We start from the raw sequence: 21,236 nt of genomic DNA on the forward strand, positions 1-21,236 counted from the left end.
TGTTTGGACATAAATTCGCCCAAGTGCAATTTACAAGATCTGCCCCTGTGTCTAATTAGTAAAGGCTTTTCAGCACAAATGAATGATTAAGCAAACATTACAAATTAAGAAACTAAACATAAAGGATCAGATGAGGGTCGAAGCAGTTGCTTCCGTTTATTATGGTAAATGTGCCTGGGAATTCAGATGTTTCCTATTCTTATACAATTCTTATGTTTGCCTTGATTTCCCAGTTTGTCCAGTACCACAATTTGCCAAGGACTCATTGTACATTATTGCATGCTACTGTGGTTGTTCATTGGCACCATTGTATAAATAGAATAAAACCAGCCACTCACTTAAAAAACAAACTTGGGTTTGCAGGAGTCCAAAGTTAAATCCCTGCAGGCTAAATACCACCGTACTGAACTGTCTCCACATCAAAATGGAGATCAGACTTCTCTGGTGTGGAGGATCTGTCACTGTAGTAGATGGGCCTCAAAACTGCAGATCAGTGGGTTGGTTTCCCCAAAAGCTGAAGATGATAAGGTGATTATAGTAATACCAAGGTCAGGGCACCAAAGAGATTGTCAGGGATTACTATTTCTTTTTTTCTATTTAAATGCACAGCAAATCTGGTCATCATGAAGAGAAAATACACATACCCACAATAACAGATTATGGAAGTGAAAATGTTTCCTGTTTGAGCACTTCAGTGTTTACATTGAATATGGTTGCAGTCCAGTGAAAACTGAATCCAGAACAATGTATAATTAGGGTTGATGCCCATTCTAAAGTTGTATTTGAGGAGGACTGTATCAGTCAATCCCTGCGCATATGGAATGAAAAACGAGTAAGCAGATGGGAATGTTTAGTGAATCATGTGGGGCTAGTTATTATTCAAGAAGACCTTCTTCAGCTCCCCTTGTGGGGCTCACAGGGCCAGGAGGTGTATAACTAAAATGCTTGTTAAAAGCAATCTTTTAAAAAAACTCAGAATGAAACCAGTGAATCTGTAGCTGCCAAGATAGTGCAGCAGAACATCAACAACAAAAGTCCAACTGAAGAAGTTGAGGTGCAGAGGTTTTGTCACCTAGGATATTAATACCAAAGGTTATTAACCATGATTGAAATAATCAGCCAAGACATCATCATGTAAATGTATGTGCCATTTCTCTAGCCTGAAACATGAGTTATGGTCTCTTATTGTGGCCATTTATTTTTGCCAACAGACATAAAAAATGTTGGAGATACAGTTAATTGCCACTGTGGTTCAAAGACAGTTTGTCTTTTGATTTCACTTTCTATTTGTTTTCTTTCATCTCAGGATCAATTTATATGTTAAATCAAGTTTCTGTTTGTTTTGAATAATAATGAGGGGGGACTAATATATTCAAAAATCATCCTTAGAAAGCACTTCTGAAATGTAAAATGAAATTATCTTGATCTAGGTTGGCTATAAATCACATGCAGTGGATATCACAGACCTGAATACAGATACATTCTGGGCAAAGGGCAGATATACCACTCTTGATAGGGCAGGAAATACCCAAGAGTTAGAATCCGCTAATCTGATATGGACCAGCTAAAATAGCCAATCAAACCTACCCTGCATGTTTTTGGAGGTTGGGAGGAAACATAAGGACAAAGAGAAAAACAATGCAAACACAAGGAGAATCCAGTAATTCTACATAGACCGCACCAGCCCCTCTGCTGCAATTCCCTCTGCTGAATCGAGATCATTGAAAGTCACAGAATGTTTTCATCCCATAATGCAGATCAGAAATCTAAATCACTGCTTTCCATTAATGCTCAATTCTTGAAGGAATCTGTCATGTCAGTGTTTCAGTATTATTTAGTACAGGTATGAGATATCAAGACACAGAGGCCTGTGACACAAAGAGACATGCTCCAGGGCTCATAAATCTCTTCATTCTGAATTCAGGAAAGGCAAATAAGATGGAGCTTTACAGTGCCAACCTTCTGCTTAGTAGCAGAGGTAAACACTTGAGACAATATGGTTCAACCTGTTGCCTTCAGTGAAATCCACCTGGGGAATGTGACAAAAAAAACTCTTGGTATCATTGCTCAAAAGGCCTTAACTATTGAAATATACAGGAATGACCAGACTATCCTGCCGCTAAATTTTTCAGACATTTTGTCATCATTGATATTGACAACAAAGTACAGTATGTTGTTCATACACAGCACCTTCAAGTTCAGCTGTATTTGCTCTTTCAAATACAATTGTCACCATATTTTTAGTATAGATCTATCTGTATTTACAGATATTTGTGTTTTATAGAAAGTACTGTACTCGATGCAGATCTTACTCTATACAGTAGGTAATTTACTTTTACGGTACCCAAATACCATTGGATTAAAGAAAAAATAAAATAATGCCATTCTGAAATATTAAATTATGTTTCTTACATAATTCTTGCTTCAGAGCATTTGAAATGCAGCATTTTTATTATCACATGTCAAAATTATTTTCTTTTTTTCAAGATGCTGAACAAAAATCTTTCAGTTAAATTGCTATGCAAACAGAAAACACAACCTGTCATGCTTGCTCCTGCACAATTATTTTGAAATGTGCTTTTAAAATGCTTAAAATTAAAGACAAAGCGATTATTTGTACTCTTTCCTTGTCTTTCTAATATTAATTTAGTTTTGCGTTTGCAAGGCAGACAAAGGAATTTCCCTACGGTATATTTCGTTCCAGACTTCCAAAGTGTCTTGGTCTAAATTCCATGAAAAACACATGAAATTCACAGCAAATATTACCCATCCCTTTGGTCCAAATTTAAGACTGAATGCTGTTTATTGCCATCACCTTAGGAGTAATGTGTGAATGTGTTGTGAGAAGAGGCAGATTCAATCACAGTTGTAATCCAATCATGGCTGTCCATCAGAGATTTTAGTAGAGCCAAAGGCCAAGCGCACAACAAAACATATCCTCTGAGGTTTGCTTGGGAGGTTTCATTCACTGAGAGTCACAATATTTGTAAGTTAATCATGGTTATTAGTGTATATTCGACACAAAAGGGAGCACGTCTGTCGAGGGACACTGTGAAATGTGCATGTATTGAAGAAAAGTGACACGTCCTTTCATCACTCCCTCACACTTCACCATTAGTTGCATCACATTGTCTGCCTGCTGGACAAACACTGAAAAATGTAACAGCTTGCAATATACAGTAGGCATTCTCAGTTAGATACCCAGTTCCTCAGTGTGTACTACTGATAAGGGCTATTGTTATTAATTATAATAACAAAAAATAAACATTTATTTAATCGGCTAACCAGATTTTTTCTCTTGAAAGCAAATTCTTATTTAGAAATTGTACAACAGAGTGTTTTACTGGTGCAATCTGGTACAATATGATTTAAGTATGTTAAGAAGATAGTAGTGTTCCTCCCAGGAATGGGTCTCATCCATGCAGGGGTAAGTCCAGAGCCACTGCTCCATGCTGTTTAAGCAATAGAACTTTACATTACATAAGAAAGACTGCAATTGAGATTAAGCCCATCTGGTTCATCTGCAAGTTAGTGGAGTATTGAGCTCAGAATTTAGTCCAGTCATTTCTTCAGTTGTTTCAATGACAGGAGTGGGTGCTCTGTGACACAAACAGAGAATACATTGAATTAAGAGCAACCTCCTCTTTCTAGTGCTTAACATACCAGGACTTAATTTCCATCTGCATCTTGCAGGTGCTTCTTTCATTGATTGATCTTTCATTGGCAAAACCTTTCACTCTACCCTGTCACTGCTGACGTGTTAGGATGAAGTAGTTCAAGTACTGTAGGTAGCTGTGTCAGCATGCGTAGGCTGCAAAGGAACAAGGAAAGGTTTATTCCATGCTGAAAAGAGAAGAAAAGAAACGCAATGTTGCAACTGTGGAGCCTTCTTCGGGTGTTAGGATGATGCATACAGTACAGTATGTGTTAAGTCCTGTAAAGTCAGTATTTTTTGCCTGTTCCTGTTTAGGTTTGCGTGGCATGGAGTTCCTGTAGTTAGCATTGCTGTCTCACAACATTAGGATTCTGGGTTAAACTCTAGACCTGGGGGGCTCCCAGTGTTCTCGTGGTTTACCTCTGGGTGCTCCGCTTTCCTCCCACATTCCAAACACATACGGGTAGGTTAATTGGCTCCTTGGAAAATTGACCCTAGGTATGAGTGTGTGCGTGTCTGTGTCTGCCCTGTGATGAACTGGTGTCTCTTCCAGGTTTTATCCTGCCTTGAGCCCATTGCTTGCTGGGATTGGCTCCGGCTCCTCCTTAAACTGAGTCAGAAGAAGCAATCAAAAAATGGATGAATGGATGTCCAGGATTTTGTATCCTTGAATCTGTGTCTGATTTCTCCTCTCCATTTCTCTTGCAGGCAGTAGGCGGCTGAGATGGGCATGCCTCTAGGCTGGTTGAGCGCCTCCCTCTGGCTGCTGCTGTGGGGTGCCCGCAGCAGCCTCGGGCGCCCGTTCGGACCTCCCACAGTAAACGTGGCAGTGGTGTTCAGCGGCTCCACCTACCAGACAGAGATTAAGGGGCGCCTGAGCCGAGAGAACTTTGCGGACCTGCCTATCGAGGTGAACCCCATTACTGTGCTGGTCAATGACACCAACCCCCGTGCGCTGCTCACTCGCATTTGTGACACGCTGGCCACCAACCGCGTCCACGGCGTGGTCTTCGAGGACAACGTAGGCTCAGAGGCAGTGGCCCAGATCCTGGACTTCATCTCCACCCAGACCTCAATGCCTATTATCGGGGTCAGTGGGGGCTCTGCTGTGGTCATTCCACACAAGGTGAGGATGTGGCTGGTGTGATGGAAGTGGTGAGGGAAGGAGCCAGAGGGGCTCGCGACTTAAAAGCTTTATTTGGTCATATTTTAGCAGAGCTGGTATAAAATAAGTTCCTGCATTAGGAGTTCTTTGAAAAAAAGCTTCAGGGAAAAGTTCAGCAATACAGTACATTTCCTGTGGGATGTGTGTATTTTCATTTATACAAGGAAGGTTAGCCAGAACCGACAGCAGAGTTGCCTTGTGGTTAACATTTTCCAGAAAAATCTGTTCATCTGTGCATTGAGTGATAGGTAATGGGGACAAACAGAATGAGCACATTTATAGTGGAACATTAAGGAACTAGCTTCTGCAAGTTACTGTATCTAGGCTACAGAGTAGCAGGATGTTAAATCTGCTTGTTAGTCAAAGTTCAGAATTGCACTGTAAAAAGCAATTCCAGATTGACTGAGTGCAATAGTAAAGCGAATTATGTGAGCAACAGATTGGACAGAAAGGCCCTAATTTAAATTAAAACATTCAGCTGTAATCTCTGAGAGCAATATACTGTACCTATGAGAAGAGCAGGAACGTAACTCCTTCTGTTTGTTTCCCAGAATGTATCTAATGTATCTAAATACAAGCAAGAGAAATGAATATAACCCATCATGCTTTGCAGCCCATTAATAATAAAAATGAAGATTATGGCCTTGAAAATGAGAAATAATAATTAGATTGCTGACCTCAGGAAATATTGGAAAAATCCTGGATTTTACTGCTAATCAATACCACTATTTATCTCATAGAAACCGTCGTTTGTTAAAAGGGCCAACTTAGAGTTTTGAGAAGTGGAAAATATGAAGCTTGTCACTTTCCATTCTTATCAGATCGTTGGTATGTGTGGTGAACATTAAAATATAATTTCCCACACCTGAAACTTGAAGAATAATTGTACACCAGGATGAACAGCCCTGGCACTGTCTGATGCACAGCAAAACGCACAGCAGTAAAAATAGATCATAAAAGAAACTGATGAAGCACTGTCATGATCACCACTGAATTTTAATATATTCTAATCCCTCTCACTGCTCCAGCTGGGGCTTTAACTTTTCTTGATGCAAAATGAAAAGGAGAAAAGAATCTTACCGGAGTGTGTGGACCTCCTATAAGTGACAGGGCGGAGAGAAAAAAAGAGAAGGATTTTTGAATAATTCAAAGTTAAACACCTGGTGTCTTTCTGAAGACAAGATCAAAAAAGTTAAGCAAAAATAAATCTGATTTCAAAATTTTAAGCCCTGTCTTTTTTCTGGGGGTGTGTGTACTGTATGTGAGGGAATCGTGTTTGTACTGTAAATTTGTATTGGATCCCTTCAGTGACCCTGCTGTTTGTAATGCGGTTGCACTAGGATTGCTATCTAGCTGGGAAAAGGAGTGGAATGAGTAACAATTTGAGCAGGGCTCTGCATATCACATTATGGAACACTGAAGTTTTGCAGTTTTTACAGGCAGTAGTGAATAGCAAATACAGTAGGTAGGATCTGAAAATCACATTTGACCTTAATTAAGCCAACTAAGTGAGATTGATAAAACTAAATCATTTACACGCTAGCTGGATTAAAAACAGTGGCTAGAGCCTAAAGACTGGAGTTGCAGGCCCCTGTTCCAATGAAAGATCAGTAAATACTAGTGCCATTATGTGATTGCCATTATGAAAACTCACTGGAATGCAGAGTACCATAAAATTTTAACTTCATCTTTTGTTATAGAACTTTAACTATAGATGCATTTATCTTCCTGTCAATATCAGTGAGATATACAGAATATAGAAATATATGATGAAGAAAAATAATATAAATGAAGTTTGTCAGCTTCAGTTTTATTGACCAAAAATTCAGCAACAAACTAAGAGAAGTCTTCATTGAGTCTCGGAGTGATTGTAAAGCTGTAATTGGGGTATGGTGTGTATTGTGGCAGGTGGTGACTGAAGTTGAGTGTGGGAAAGATCTGTCTGTCAGTGTGAAATGAAAGGACATAAGTTTCAATATTTAAAAAAAGTTATCAATATGCCACATATTACTGAAGGTCCTTTAAATACCTGCATTTTCTAAGACTATTTTGTTGTAATAGGTAAATACAGTAGGTAGGCAAAGACTGTACATACAGTATTTATACCAGACATTTAAAGATGGTGAAAAAAACATGACACCATTTTTCAAAATGTGCTGAAATATGGTGATGGTTATATTACATTTATTTTGGTGATTTAAATTCAATGTTAAATGTTAAATGTACCACTAGTCAAGGTCAATTCCTCAGTCTTTTATTAAGATCTGACTTGTACTTCAAAAGCCACCAAGCTGATTTATATATATGAAGATTTCTTGTAATCTGATGATTATCTACAAAGAGTTCTCTATCGATTGGACAGGCTTGCCATGCTCAGATTGGACCCTACGCTGTGATTAAACATAGATTACACTTGTATTATCTGAGTTGTATATTTGTACAAATAAAATGTGCACTATGATTAGATTGCTTTCCCAGATGAGACATTATTGGAAATGGATACTATGACAAATTTCAGGAAACTGAAGTATAGATATGTATTACTGAAGAGCTGTCTTGCCAAGAGTCATTTAAGTGTCTGCAATTCCTAAAATTACTTTGCTGTGATGAAATTATCTTCCAGATATCATCAAAGACAGAAATGAATTGATGTATTTATTCATTACTAGTTATGAAGAAGATTAAAGTTATATGCTGAGTCCTGGAATCAAACAGAATGAGTTGTCTAGCATAACCTAAAGAGGCTGACTGGCATGTGGTCATAAAAGTGTAAATAGTAGGTCATAATAGTGTCACTATTGTGACATCATTTCCTGGATTCCGAGAAGTGCGGGAACACTTGTCTTTTGATGTAGTTGCCTTGCCTGCTGATTTTTTGGGCCATCGGAGGTGATAAAAAGGAAATTAATCTAATCCATTGCTGTCTGCACAGACTACTCATAGGCATGCAGAAATAGTTAATAAGCAGCTATTAATTGACAAAATAGACACGTTTTTTTTAATACTCTTAAAAACAACAGTGCAGGAGGAGGCAATTCAGCCAGCTCCCATGAGCTTTACAATTTTGTGCACCTAAGAAAAACTGAATCAATCCAAGTAGTCTAAAGCTGTTTATTAGGAAGACGTATTGCACAGTTCTTGCACTTAATTCAACAAAAGCTATTTCAACTCCACTTCCCGATACTGAGAAGGCAAACAGTAAATTAGAAAAAAAAAATCAGTGACCTCCAAAATGTTGGACACTGTAAGTGAAAGTCAATTCTTATCAGCGTCGGTTAAGGCAGATGACCACAAAATAAATGGAACTATAGCATAGAAACAGTATTGTTTGGCTTCACAAAGTGTAGAAAACCAACTGTAGATGAAGTACTTGATGACCTTCAGTTCAGGAATGGATCTTCATTCTAATAATGAACCTGCTGGTGCATCGGGCAGTTGATGCTTTCCTTTAGCAAATGGAAGGGTGAGCTATGATCGTGCAGCTGCGTGGGCAGCGATCTTGCTGTTGGAGCAGCAGCGCTGAGCTGTGGGAATCTGGTGTGAACCCTGTGAAGAATTGGGCAGCAGCCCATCTGTCGCTCAATCCGATTGAGGTTAGAACATCATCCTAGAGCTATTGACATGACTCACCGGACTTACTTGTTTTGAAGACTTGTTTTGAGAGTACTGCCAAGTATTTAGGTGCAATCCTTGCAGGTAACAGCAGTTCCAAGCCATTTCATAATTTGTTCTCCAAATTTGTAAAAGCTACAGTACATGCAGCCTGGCAATCCATCATGTAAAAAGTCCTGTTTGACTGAAACTCAGATGTGATTCACTACAACCTATCAATCACATAAGAGCTGAAAAGTCTCTCAGCCTTGTTTATTAAGTATGTCATGAATAAATCAATAACTGTAATTATTAATAACAATATGTTTTATGCCACTGTCCCCTTTAGAATAGAATAGAACATACAGTACTTTGTTGTGTTATTAGAAATATTTCTGCACTGACTGGAGTTAGTTTATTTTTGGACATACAAGGTTTGGCCATACATTTTAATACACTGAGTCAAAAGCAGAATTGATTGAACTAAGCATTTCTGAACGGTGTTTAATTATTTTTAAATAACTCCTCATTAATTGAATCTTGAATTCGATATTAGTGGTTTTCTGAATGGCAGGCTACTCACTTCTTAGCTGTAGATGCAGTTTCACACTAAATTATTTTAGAATAAAGACAGTGGAATTATTGTGCTCATCACTTCAAATTCACAGGCCCAGGGATATAATGTTACAGATTAATTACAAAAAAGCTCTCAAAATTATTTTAATTGTAAACTTTTAATCAACATTGCCTGCACAGTTAGGTAAGTAAATTTAAGATAAAGCAACAAGTGGGAACTGTAAAGATTTCCCAAAAGGAAAAAAAAAAAGTAATTCAGATGGTATAACCTACTGGTAGTAGTTTCTATTTTTATGGCTGATATTGCAATCCCAAACGGGATACCTGCAGAAAAAAGTCAAACCACTGGACAACAGAGGCCTCAGCGAGGTTGTCTGCTTCTCCAGCTGAGGGACTGCAAGTCTGACAGCTCTGCCCTCCTGGCTGGTCTTTTAGACACACCTCGTCTCCTGTAGCGTCTGCCGAGGCTTCAGCTATCTTCCTGTGGCCTCAGAGCCCTGATTTTTTTCAGCAAAGCAGACCTAATTTTAAAAAGCTAGAATGGCCTGAAGCTCTTGCAGAACTGGAGCAGCTTTACCGTGTGCCCTAAATCTGCTTGTACAGTACACTGCTGCACCTTTGTAAGATGTGTGTACAAAGTCAGAGAAAGAAAATTAGGGCTAGAGAGGATATTGGAGGTTGTGCTTCACTGCCACATCGGCAAAGCCATTACTACAGTGTGTAGATGTCAAATTCAATCTTTGGATGAGAGAGGCTAGCAAGTTCATTAGGACTCAACAGCATGATCGCATGATTTCTTTTTGGCTCACGAGTCATTGCACTCCTCATCCATAACTGGATGTGCTTTATTAGTCATTCTGATTCAAATCATTCAAGCTGCTTTCTTTCTCCTTCAATTTTTCTTAATTACTTTACTAAACAGTTAGGGCTACTGCTTCCTGGGTCCTTGATTAACTTAGTTAAGAAATTGATCCATTCTGTTTTTCAAGCAGAATATCTTTAAAAGCTTTCTGCCAGCCATGCTATACTCATTCTATAATAATGTATAGATATAATATGTATTCTATAATAGTGTATGTCATTCCATTTCTCTTAAACTCTGTCAGAGTTTACAAGCAAAGTTCTGAGCCTGCTTTCCCAAAATTGTAGACTTTTTTATGGTGGGCTTCAAAGCTTACCATAGCTGATTGTCTGTTTTCTTCAGTCTTCTGATTTTTAAAAAAGACCTGAACATCACAGGCAATCTCCAATAGTTGATGAAAAACTAAATAAGATAACTTTTTTCCAGTTTTAGCTTCTGACATCAGTAACATATTTTCTTAATACACCATGGTAACCATTTCTTTCTTCTTAAAGACATTGCTGATTTCAATATGTGATTGGCAATATGTAATTTGGTGGTCTGTCCACAATTTTCATTATGACTTTTGATTGTCTATTTTTATACAGTGCAGTCCTGTATATTGGGAGGATGGAATAAAACAACATACTGTATACGCATAGAAATACCCACAAATAATAAAAGGTGACATTCTGTACTTTTGACTCACATTCATCTTTTTCCATCTCAAATCCAAATTGATTGACTATCCTGCAAAAATAGCAATTTTGATTTCAGTGTTCTGGAACTTATGGTCTAACCTACTGCATATAGATTCCTAATGATCCTAGTGTTTTTGTTTTTCTCTTTCATTTTTCCAGTCTCTCCATAATTCTGTGTATCCCCTAGTGCTGCAATTTGCATCATCACTTTTCTGTTAGTGATGTTTCAGTGATTCCAGTTACATTAAATGGCTTATGTCTTTTTTATTTTTGACCCTATTACTCTACTACTAATATTTACCTACAATGGAGTGGAAATAGGATTTCCTTTGCATTGCGTTTTAATCTTTTTCGGCTTCTAAAAGCTCCAGAATATTGGACATATTGTACTGCTGGAAAAAATATGTACAGTATATGGAACAAGGAGAGTGGATGCATACTTTCAGTTTGTAGATTATGTGGTAGGACATTTGTTCATAAATATGAAATATCTAGCTCCAGATGTTGGCTTATGTACTGAGGTCTACAGTTTAAGAAATGACTCAGAGTACTGTGCTATAAGAGCCCTATTCCTAGGCTCAGTATGTCTCATCACTAGCTATATATACTTGTATTGCAATCAAAATGAAAAACTAGTTAGACCATAAACTGATAATGGAAAAAAAAACATCTCAAGAAACCTGACAGGGGTTTTTGCTGTCTGCAGAAATAATAAGGTTCTCTGATGCAATATTTAAAACCAGATAGCTGCCTTCACAGCTGACAACTTTCACATCCCCTTCTTTCCTTTGTGCAGATAAATGACGCTTGCAATGTGCTAGTGGAAGGGTGCCAAGCAAGCCAGCAGACCACGATGTACCGCAAAACGTGACACAACTTAGAAATTCACTAGAAAGATGCAACCACTCCTGACTTGCAATTGATTATGTATTCAGCTCACATAAACATAAAACTTGCATAGAACTTGCAATATCCTAGTGTAGGGGATTTCAATACCAGGTCCTTCTTGTTCCTTCTATCACCTTAATTACAATATTAACTGGTGTCCTGGCTAAAACCCACCCTTGATTAGATTGGATCTGTTGTACAGTTGGGCTGCTGGCACAGAATGTCTTGAATGTGCCACACAGATAGCGGTGAATGAAGTGGATCCACTTTTGTAAGTAAGGGGCTTTGGGATCCTTTGTCATGACTGGTGGTAGAATAGAAAGTTTGATTTGAAACCTGTCTTTAGTTATTTTCCATTATTCAATCACACAAGGCACAACACTAACCCTGCAGGACAGAATACCTACAGTATGTTGTTATATCTGGCTTAGAAAAAGATGCGAGTCTTAAAAGTTCACATGAAAAAAAAGACCCTTGGAACTTTCAATTGATTTAGCATTCATAGTGTGACAGAAGAGTGAGACAGGATCTGTTGCAGACATTTATTGTGCTTGTTTAATGAGCAAATGCCTTGACTGAAGGTCATTTACATGTATGTGGACTTTTAGGCACAGGGAAGAATAAAAGTCCAGGTTAATTTCCCCAGATTATTTTGATACAGTTTTCACTCAATGAATGTTGAGTTCAGTAAATTCATTGCACTACCTAATATTCTATTTATGATATAGTATAAGCTCACTTGTTAATATTTGTCAGAATTCTCTCAATAAAAGGCAGACTCACATAGAAATATCTCGTACTGTTGGGAGCTGCTGAGACATTTAATTAGCACTGTAAGGCCGAAAGATTAGTCAGCTTGTGCAACTTCCATGCCACTTCATTAAACTACTTAGTTATAATTATCTCCTCAGTTATTGTACTTTGTTAGCAAGATTATTATATCAATTAATAATTAGAATTAATTACATTTATATATATATATTGCTTATTACTATAATACACAAGGAGGATTACAGTAATAAACAAACCAGCAAAATCATTTTATGTGATTTTATCTTGTGTCTGTGTGTCTGAGGTGTCTGTGCAAAGACATTAAAGCTCACAGCCACTAGAGGTGGTGCCACCCAGTGACTAGAAATTGAAAGGCAAAAGACACAGCTTTATTTGCATTGAATGAAATCTCTGTAAACACCTGCTTCCAGGCATGCATCCCTAACCAGAATCATCAGATTCGCACACCAAATACAGCATATACTGCACAGGGACAACAATGGCAATTTTAATTTTAAGTATTTACAGTGTTTCAAAGTTGACTGTTACATAATTCACGGGTAACATAATTTTCATTGCATCCTAAGCAATTGTGTTTTAGCATACTGGACTCCAAAGTCCCTGGCAAGCTGTTTTACAATATTTTATTTCTTCATTTCACTCTGAACTAGTTACCTTCACACAGTGCCACACTTAGGATTGTAAAAGAGAGGTCAACATATTGCACTCGTTTCCACTAGTACATAAGATCAAATGGAAAAACAAGATTCTATCCAGCAATGGCATCTTATACACCATTTTGGTGGCAGCAAAGTCCCCTCATTAAAGTCTTAAGGGATTAGACACTCTAAGGAACAAGAGAATGTAAACTGTAGTGACTTTGTCAGGCAGATGCACTGGCTTCCAATCAAAAGGGAAGTACAAACAGAGCATCTGTGAAATAACATCCACATTAAAGTCTTCAGCATTTTTACACCACATGTTCCAAATTGCTCCCCAAGATCACAAAATGCTGGCTTCTTGGTTGTTTCAAGGCATCATCTTAATGCTTGGAGCAGAGCCTTCAGTCGCTGTTCTCTTAATGTGACATTAGAAAGGCTAGAAATTCTAGGTCCTTTTAGGCTGAACTGAAAATGTATCTTGTTGTACATTTGGGAGGTTAAGCCATCCTGTTTTTAATTCCACGCTTTGCTTCTGAATGCCTTAGGCATGAAGTGAATATGTTTAAAACAAAGATGTAATTATTTTAAGCTTCAAGTGTAGTTAATGAATTAGTCTTTTATGTACAGTAAGAGCAAATGAGAGATACAAGGCTTTACATTTGTCCAGGCATCTCTAACAGTGATCCAGGGAGAAAATGGTTTTGTTAGCCAATGCGTGTATAGAAATGTGCCCTGATTTACATGGCATGAAGCAGGTGAACTCTCTCATGGCTCCAGTGTTCACTGTGATATTTCCTTTCCTGACATTATTGCTAGAGTTTCAGACTGAAATAAGCCAGATGCACTCAATAAAATATTTTGTTGCCCATTGTGAATCATTTAAGAACACTGTGCACAATTCCACATTTTAGCTTGCCAGCCAAGCATGCCCCAGGGTTTTTAGTCCATGGATTTTATACGGGTGTCATTTATACTTCATTGCATGCCACAGACATCAGGGCAATGTGCATGAGACTGAGTAGACTATGCTCCATTTCTATTAATAATTACTGGCAAAGTTATTAGCTTTGTGAAGGTCCTTCCAGCAACTATATTTTGAACAGATGAAATTTCATACTTTTAATGCCAAGAAGCTGGAAGCCTTTAATTTCAGAAGAAATATTGATTGCCCCCTTAACTGCAGACCTTAAATAGTGTTACCATTACCTCCCCCAATTATTTAAGTACTACAGTTCTTGATATTTTGTGTTAGTGATAAAATTATTTCTTAAATATTTCTCAGCCCAATTCATGCTGTTTTGTAGATAGTTATTTTGGTATTAATCAAGTAACTTTATAGCATTTAAAAAGCTTAATTACTTACTAGATTTGAATTCTACAAGCATCCATACATACTGTACAGTATATGCTGTAAATAGGTCCCACAACACTGTATGCCTTATCATGAAACCAATGAAAGAAATGTAATACTCTGGCCTCTGACATTCATAGAGCTGCATGCAGCTTTTGAAATACTGTACCTGTTGCCAGCCTTCTCTGAAGCCTGAGCATTTCCAAATGATTAACACAAACCCATCAAAAGAATCTGAGATTCATTTGGATAAAGTGCATGCTAGAAACCAGAATCTTCAGATCACACTAATAAGAACTCTTCAACTGTTCCAAGGCAACCATTTCCCTGAGTTAAAAATAAAATAATTCCTTACTAACATGCTTAATTGATTATGCTGCTGTATTGATCATCTTTTATGCTACTTAAAACAAAACAGCTTAATTTACAATGCTATGTAATCACTGCCAAGCAAAACATTTTACCGCAGATATAGAAGATGCTTAACATATCAGTTAGCTCCCATGAATAGAAGGTATGTAATTGTCTGTAAATTAAAAGAAATAAAATACAATATCTGTAATTTTCCCATATCACATAGTAGCAAAGTATTTACTTCACTGTACAGCAACTTTGTTTAAATGCTTGCCTCAATATTTGCTATCAAAACTGCTTAGGAAGAGTTACGTATCCATGTGTCAACTGATGCCTCAGTGCTTTGGCATCTGTTTCAGAACCTTGGACAGCACTCATTTCCATCCTAGGCAAATTATTTTTTAAATAGTTCAAGTAGGTACTGTAGCTGTGTCTGAATGCAGAATGCAAAGGAACGAGTGAAGGTTTATTCCATGCTGACAAAAGAAGAAAAGCAACACAATGTTTCGGCTGTGGATCCTTCTTCAGCCTTCTTCATCCATCCATTTTTAAACCTCTTAGGGAAGCCAGAGCCTTTTAATGATAATAATAATAATAATTCCTTACACTTATATACTGTAGCGCTTTTCTGGACATTCCACTCAAAGCGCTTTACAGGTAATGGGGACTCCCCTCCACCACCACTAATGTGCAATATCCACAAACAAGTCCCACGCAGGGCATGATGCACCCTGAATGGGATGTCAGTCCATTGCAGGGCACACACAGACACTCACACTAATTTTCACAATTGACCCAGAAGCCAATTAACCTATTGTACCAGTATGTCTTCAGACGGTGGCAGGAGACCAGAACACCAAAAGGAAACCCTTATGAATACAGGGAGAACATACAAACTGTACGCAAATATCACACAGTAATTGAATCCAGGGCCCCAGTGCTGTAAGGCAGCAATGCTAACCATTGCACCACCATGGTGCCCATTACTGGAACATCTCTGTTCCTATTCAATTAGACAGGATTCCTTATGGCACTGTTTGATGCCATGCTCACTATCACTATACAGTGAGGGTTTGTTTCCAAAAGAAAGAGTATTTAAGAAGATGCACTGTATGTCTAAAAATTAGAATCATATGCATTTACATTGCACTACATTGAAGTTCTTCAGAATAAGACATCATCATCTCATTATTATGCCCTGGCTGGCTCATTATCAATCGTAAGTTAGATTTGACACTTTCATGATTTTTAATATCAATTTTATATTCCCAGTGCTTGCCAAGATAGTGGTTAAGATTAATGAGAGACAATGGGTAATTTCATGATACCTTAATAGTCAACAAACAGATTTTATTCATTTTTGGAAGGGTTAAGTCAGGAGTGTACAACTTGTTGCTGGGTGGCCACAAGGTCTTTAGGTATATCCAGCCAGCCTCTCATTTATTATAATTGGTCTAATTATTTAATGATATAAAGGAGTCTAACTGTTAAAACTATACAGGGTGGAAAAGGATGACAGTTATTGTGTCTTGCACAAAGTGCATGTTTTATACCATAAACATTAAAAAGCTTCACAAATCAAACATACCCAGTGGACTCAAAGATTATTTGAATATATTTAATGCAGAGCTTCAGCTGGAATGAATGCCAGAGAACTCTCATTCTTCCTCCCACAATACACTCAATCTCATCTCCATGAGTTAAATATTTTTAAAGAGGAGTCATATTACCCAATTGAGCATTGGGGTGAATGGTTGATGCCATTTATTAAAACACGAATTCCATCATTTACATTATGTTAAATTATATAAGTGGCAATAAATATTAGTGGCACAGCAATAAAATAAAATAATGTTAGATATCATAGCCCTGCAATTGCAAGAAAAAAAGTTTTAAAAAAAGTTTTCTATTATACTGTGTGGAACTATGATTCCACAGGGGGCGGCACTGTGTCGCAGTGGTTAGTATTGCTGCCTCACAGTGTAGGGGCTCTGGGGTCAACTCCTGGGGTGTTATTTGTTATCTGTATGATGTTTCTATGCTGTCCCCATGTTTGTACAGTATGTGTTTCCTCCAGGTTTTCTGGTTTCCTCCCACAGTCCAAAGACATACTGGTTAGTGAATTGGCTTCTGGGAGAACTGGCCCTGGCAAGAGTGTCTGTCTATCTGCCCTGTGGTGGACTGGTGTCCCATCCAGGGTGTATCCTGCCTTACACCTCTGGAATGGGCTCCAGCTCTTGTACATCCGTGAAATAGATGAAGTGGTTAGGAAATGGATGGATGGATTCCACTGGTTTTTTGAGGTGGGATCAATGAATGTAAAAGGAGATAATTGTGTGAGATTGAACAACTCCAGCATTGGCATACTAATGAGTGTAATCATAAATGATCTGCTTTGGCTTAGAGGTTTACCTTAGTAACATGACCATCATATTTTCACTTTCATTCTCAGTGATTTTATCATAAATCTCTTGTTGTTTCCTATGAATTGTCTTGACACATTTAAGTATCATGCTCCCAAGATTGCCACAGTCTGGTGTAGAAAAACACAGTGAAGGCATGTCAAAACAGCAGAGAACCACAGAAAAAATGTAATGAAAACTCAAGGGAACAAAATGTTTGTTTTTTGTCATCTCATCTTGCCCAACAGGACCCAGGAGCAGAAACCACACAGAGTGTAAATGTTTCTCTATGGATGACTCTGGAGCTGTAGAAATCAGTGTTCATATCTTGTGTGTTAAAGCAGTTAAACCACAAGTTATCTTATTTGCCACTTCCTATGATTAATTATTATTCTATATACATACAGTAGAAGAGATAGCATTGTCAAATATTTACTTTATAACTTAAGTAAAAAACATTATTTGTAGAAATAAGGACATTAGTGGAAATATTAAGAGTGCCATTTTGTACTGTATACAGTACTCATGACTGAAGCATTGACATGTTGGCAGGACATTGTTCTATGCCAGATGTTGAAAGTCAGGTATATACTGTACAGTATTTTAACAACACCATACCATTGTCTGTGATTTTCAGATTCAGACACTGGCATTAAGATACAAGGTACTGTAGAGACAGACTGTAGTTTAGAGATTTTACTTTTTCATGTAGAAATCTGAAATTAACGATGCCCTTTTCAAGCCTGAGAAACACAAGTTTCCTGTACACATACTGTTTAAGATGTATACAACCTCATAAAAGGACATTTGAAAGAATACCTATAGTTTCCTAAAGGAAAAATAATTCATGTATGCAAATGATGGCTTTAAAGGTTTTCAGGCACAGTTTTCCATTTTGTGGAAATTAATTTAGAGTAATAATGTCAAGACTTTGATTAGTCTTGCTTTCAATTTAAACATAATTGGAATTATGCAATGTGATGGCAAAATGAATGCAGCTGCTTGTTTAGATGCTTTTGTAATAATCTAGGAAGTTAATCAGAACTGAGAGCCTCACACCAGGCAATGTTTTCTGGAGAGGACCATAACATGTGGTGTGCAAGAAAAGGCAATAACTTGGACAGATATGCTGCAGGCAGTGACAAAAGTAGATTTATATTATCTTTTCAACCCCTTTTGTGACCTACCTACACAAGTACAATGGAGTTATATTTCTAGTCTCTGATGCCTCAGTGGCTCACTGGTACTAAGCCAGATGAACAGACATTATGCCAAAGACAGCCAAGAGACAGTAATTAATGAATAAACATTTTAGAACCTGGATGTACCCATAACAAAGCATCACTCTGCATTCATTTCTGTTTAACTGTGATTTTAGAGCTACCAGTCACAGAAAGCAATAAACGAATAAACATTTTAAGAGAAAGAACTAAATAAGTACTACTCCTGAAGAGATGTAAATGGATTTTTTGTGTATCTCAGGACTTTCCTTTCTCTCTGTGTGGGCTTGTGCTTCATTTGTGCTCAACATGTTCTACCACAGAAAGCACTTAGCATTCAAACATTATTATTCTTACATCCTCCTATTGCACCTTCCATTGTTTCTCACTCCCTTTAGTATTCTTGATTCACAGAATATAGTTTTCAGTCTCAGATGGCTTCTTAACCCATTGGTTGTTAATGATGCTCTAGATAAATTTTAAACCCACTTTTTCTTCCTCCTTCTTGTCTCCCACTGAGTCATAGAACAAAGCCTGCCTACTTCTACAATTGCAGATCTTTATCTTATCTCCTAAACTGTTTTAAACAATGGTGTCCGTGCAACATTCAAGGTTACATTCAGCCCTTACTTCTATAGGTTAAAACCTAACCTCCTTCAGTAGACTAGAAACCCCACTATGAAGGAAAACACTTGAACTCGTTTGTCCAACAATATTCTTCCACTGTAGGAATCTTAACAGTACTGACATCTTCAGGTAGAGTATCAGCCTAGTCTTCCACCTAAAAATGAAGGTAAAGCAGCTTTCGCAATTGAATTAGAATATGTTAGAAGAGAGAAAAGAAAAGAGAAAGGAGCAAAAAACTGTCTAGAATATCAGTGAATTTATTAAACTTGTATTACTATTGTTTTGGAAAATCACGTATACCTTTCTGTCTTGACCACTTCTTAATTATGAGACAATGTATATGACAAACGCAATACAAATTATTAATATTATTTATAAGGTAGTATTAATATAAGTACTACAGCAATAATTATAATATTCTGTATATTTTCTTTTCCCATGGGAGTGACAACAGTCTTGAAGCATTCAGCAGGACAACTGATGTTCCAACATCATTGAACTGGCTTTGCCAAAGTCAGGAGACATTAGTTTCTGAGCCCAACTAAGACAGAAATGAAAGTTAACCGGACAATGGCTTTCCTGCACCTTGCATTAGAATACTGAATCCCAGCCTTTCTTGCAGCCTTGGAAAGGGTAAAAGGGAATCCTTCAGCTGTTTCAGTAATCCATGCCCCCATTGCTTCTGATAGCAAGCCTTGCCCAGTGTTGTTTCCAACACGAGTCTGCACTAAAAAGTGCACCCTGACACTTTGTCATTTGCAGCTAAAGCAAAATCGCTTAAGAGTGTTACATAAGCTCCAGTCTGACCTCCCCCAGGGAGCACTGTACCAGATTTCTGCACTGCTGCACATCCACTATTATAAATCGGATTCATTTCAACAATGATTTTAAAAACATAAGAACATTTCCAAATGAGAAGAGATCATTTGGCCATCCAGCCCATTCGGTATTTAGTAGCCAATTGTTTCAAGGGATCACAACCAGTCATGTCTTGAAATAAGCCAGAGTATTGGTTTGATAGGTGAAAATTAACTCCCAATTCTTTTTTTCATGATCATCTTCTTCAGTCTCAGCATTTCCCAATTTGTTTGTTTAGTCTGTTTTTGCTACTGTCATGCAAACTTGTGCACTCATATACCTTTAACAGCATCCACCACTGAACTGGAATTTTTACATTTAATCATAGTAATTAGTGCTGCCCCATAAATGCACCAATGTTGCTGTGATCATCATCATCATCATCATTATTTTTCCCTGCATTGCCATTCACATCATCTTTCTTCACCTCACTATCAGCAGGGAGGAAAGCAGATTTTATGCTGAATGCACTTTCACTGTTTAAATGTTCCCTGCCTTTTCAGAGCCCAAGCGTACACACTATTTCTCTGGATTGGTTCTCTGGTACAATAAAAATCCTTTTAATTCATTAAATTACAGAATGTCTTTACAGTAAGACTACATTTCAAGTTGTTATTGTTAATTCTAAGACAGGAGAGGCTGACTTAAAAAGTCAGATAGAGACCCAGTTGTACAGTGGTTTAGACGTGCACTGCTTGTAATACACTATGCTAATAGTTGGCTCAAGGTTAATTGAACAAACACTGTCATTTTTGACAAGGTGCTAAACACATCTTTAATGTTTATAGGACTTGATTTTTATTGATTTCATGTCTGTGTTCTTAGTTCCTCCTTTCATTGGTTCTATAAAACCAGCATTGAGTCAGAGTGGACTAGAGCTAGAAGCACTAGTATGTTCAATAAAGGGGTAAATTAGCTAAATGAAAACTCATTTGCAACAGAAAGACAGTGGAGGCATGAATCTCTAGATCATGAAAGGGTGAATCCAGTCCATGTGTTATCGGGCATTCTTTCCATCAGTAACATTTATCACTTAATTTTAATTATTTGGATACTAAATCAAATTGCATGTTTTTGTCTCCATCTTTAATTCTTTATTTTTTTTATTTAACAATTGAAAGCTTTCTGATACTCTTCTCAGTTGTGGAAGGTCTTAACTCTGATAGACAGATTCAATGTCTTCTTTCACAAGGCTGCTGAAACCTTTGCTAACATGCTGAGGAAGGAAAGTAAAACAACAAAAAGGGTGAAGATGGAGAAAAGGTTTCTGAGCAGTATTGAGAGCGTTTTGTGCGAATGTCTGTATTTATCTGCTCTTAAAGAAGTCTGGTGCTTGTAACAAAGGTAATCTCAAGATCTCTACTGGATCTTCAGCTATCACAAAGAAAACGTAGTGAGGATTTTGTCATCTATTTTGGAAAACATAGCTTTTCTTCCTCAATCTCTCCCATTGTCAACAGTATCTGACCCCTCAGAGTCTCGCATAGTGTACCACACTGGGTGAAACATAAAAATAGGCTGTTATCTGATGATTGAAATCCCCTTTTCAATCTATAATTTTGATTTCTATGCTG

At 37.6% G+C, this 21,236-nt stretch overlaps 1 protein-coding gene across 1 annotated transcript in view; it reads left to right on the forward strand.

Annotated features, from left to right (window-relative positions):
- The first annotated feature begins 4,379 nt into the window (after positions 1–4,379).
- Positions 4,380–21,236, forward strand: part of grin2cb (glutamate receptor, ionotropic, N-methyl D-aspartate 2Cb) — a 66,961-nt gene continuing 50,104 nt past the window's right edge. The window contains exon 1 of the mRNA XM_088927351.1: positions 4,380–4,781. Coding sequence (XP_088783477.1) covers positions 4,380–4,781 — 402 coding nt within the window. The remainder of the gene's footprint in view (positions 4,782–21,236) is intronic.

The sequence above is a fragment of the Atractosteus spatula genome, chromosome 11 (genome assembly GCF_055471065.1).
Source record: "Atractosteus spatula isolate fAtrSpa1 chromosome 11, fAtrSpa1.hap1, whole genome shotgun sequence".
NCBI classification, from domain to species: domain Eukaryota; kingdom Metazoa; phylum Chordata; class Actinopteri; order Semionotiformes; family Lepisosteidae; genus Atractosteus; species Atractosteus spatula.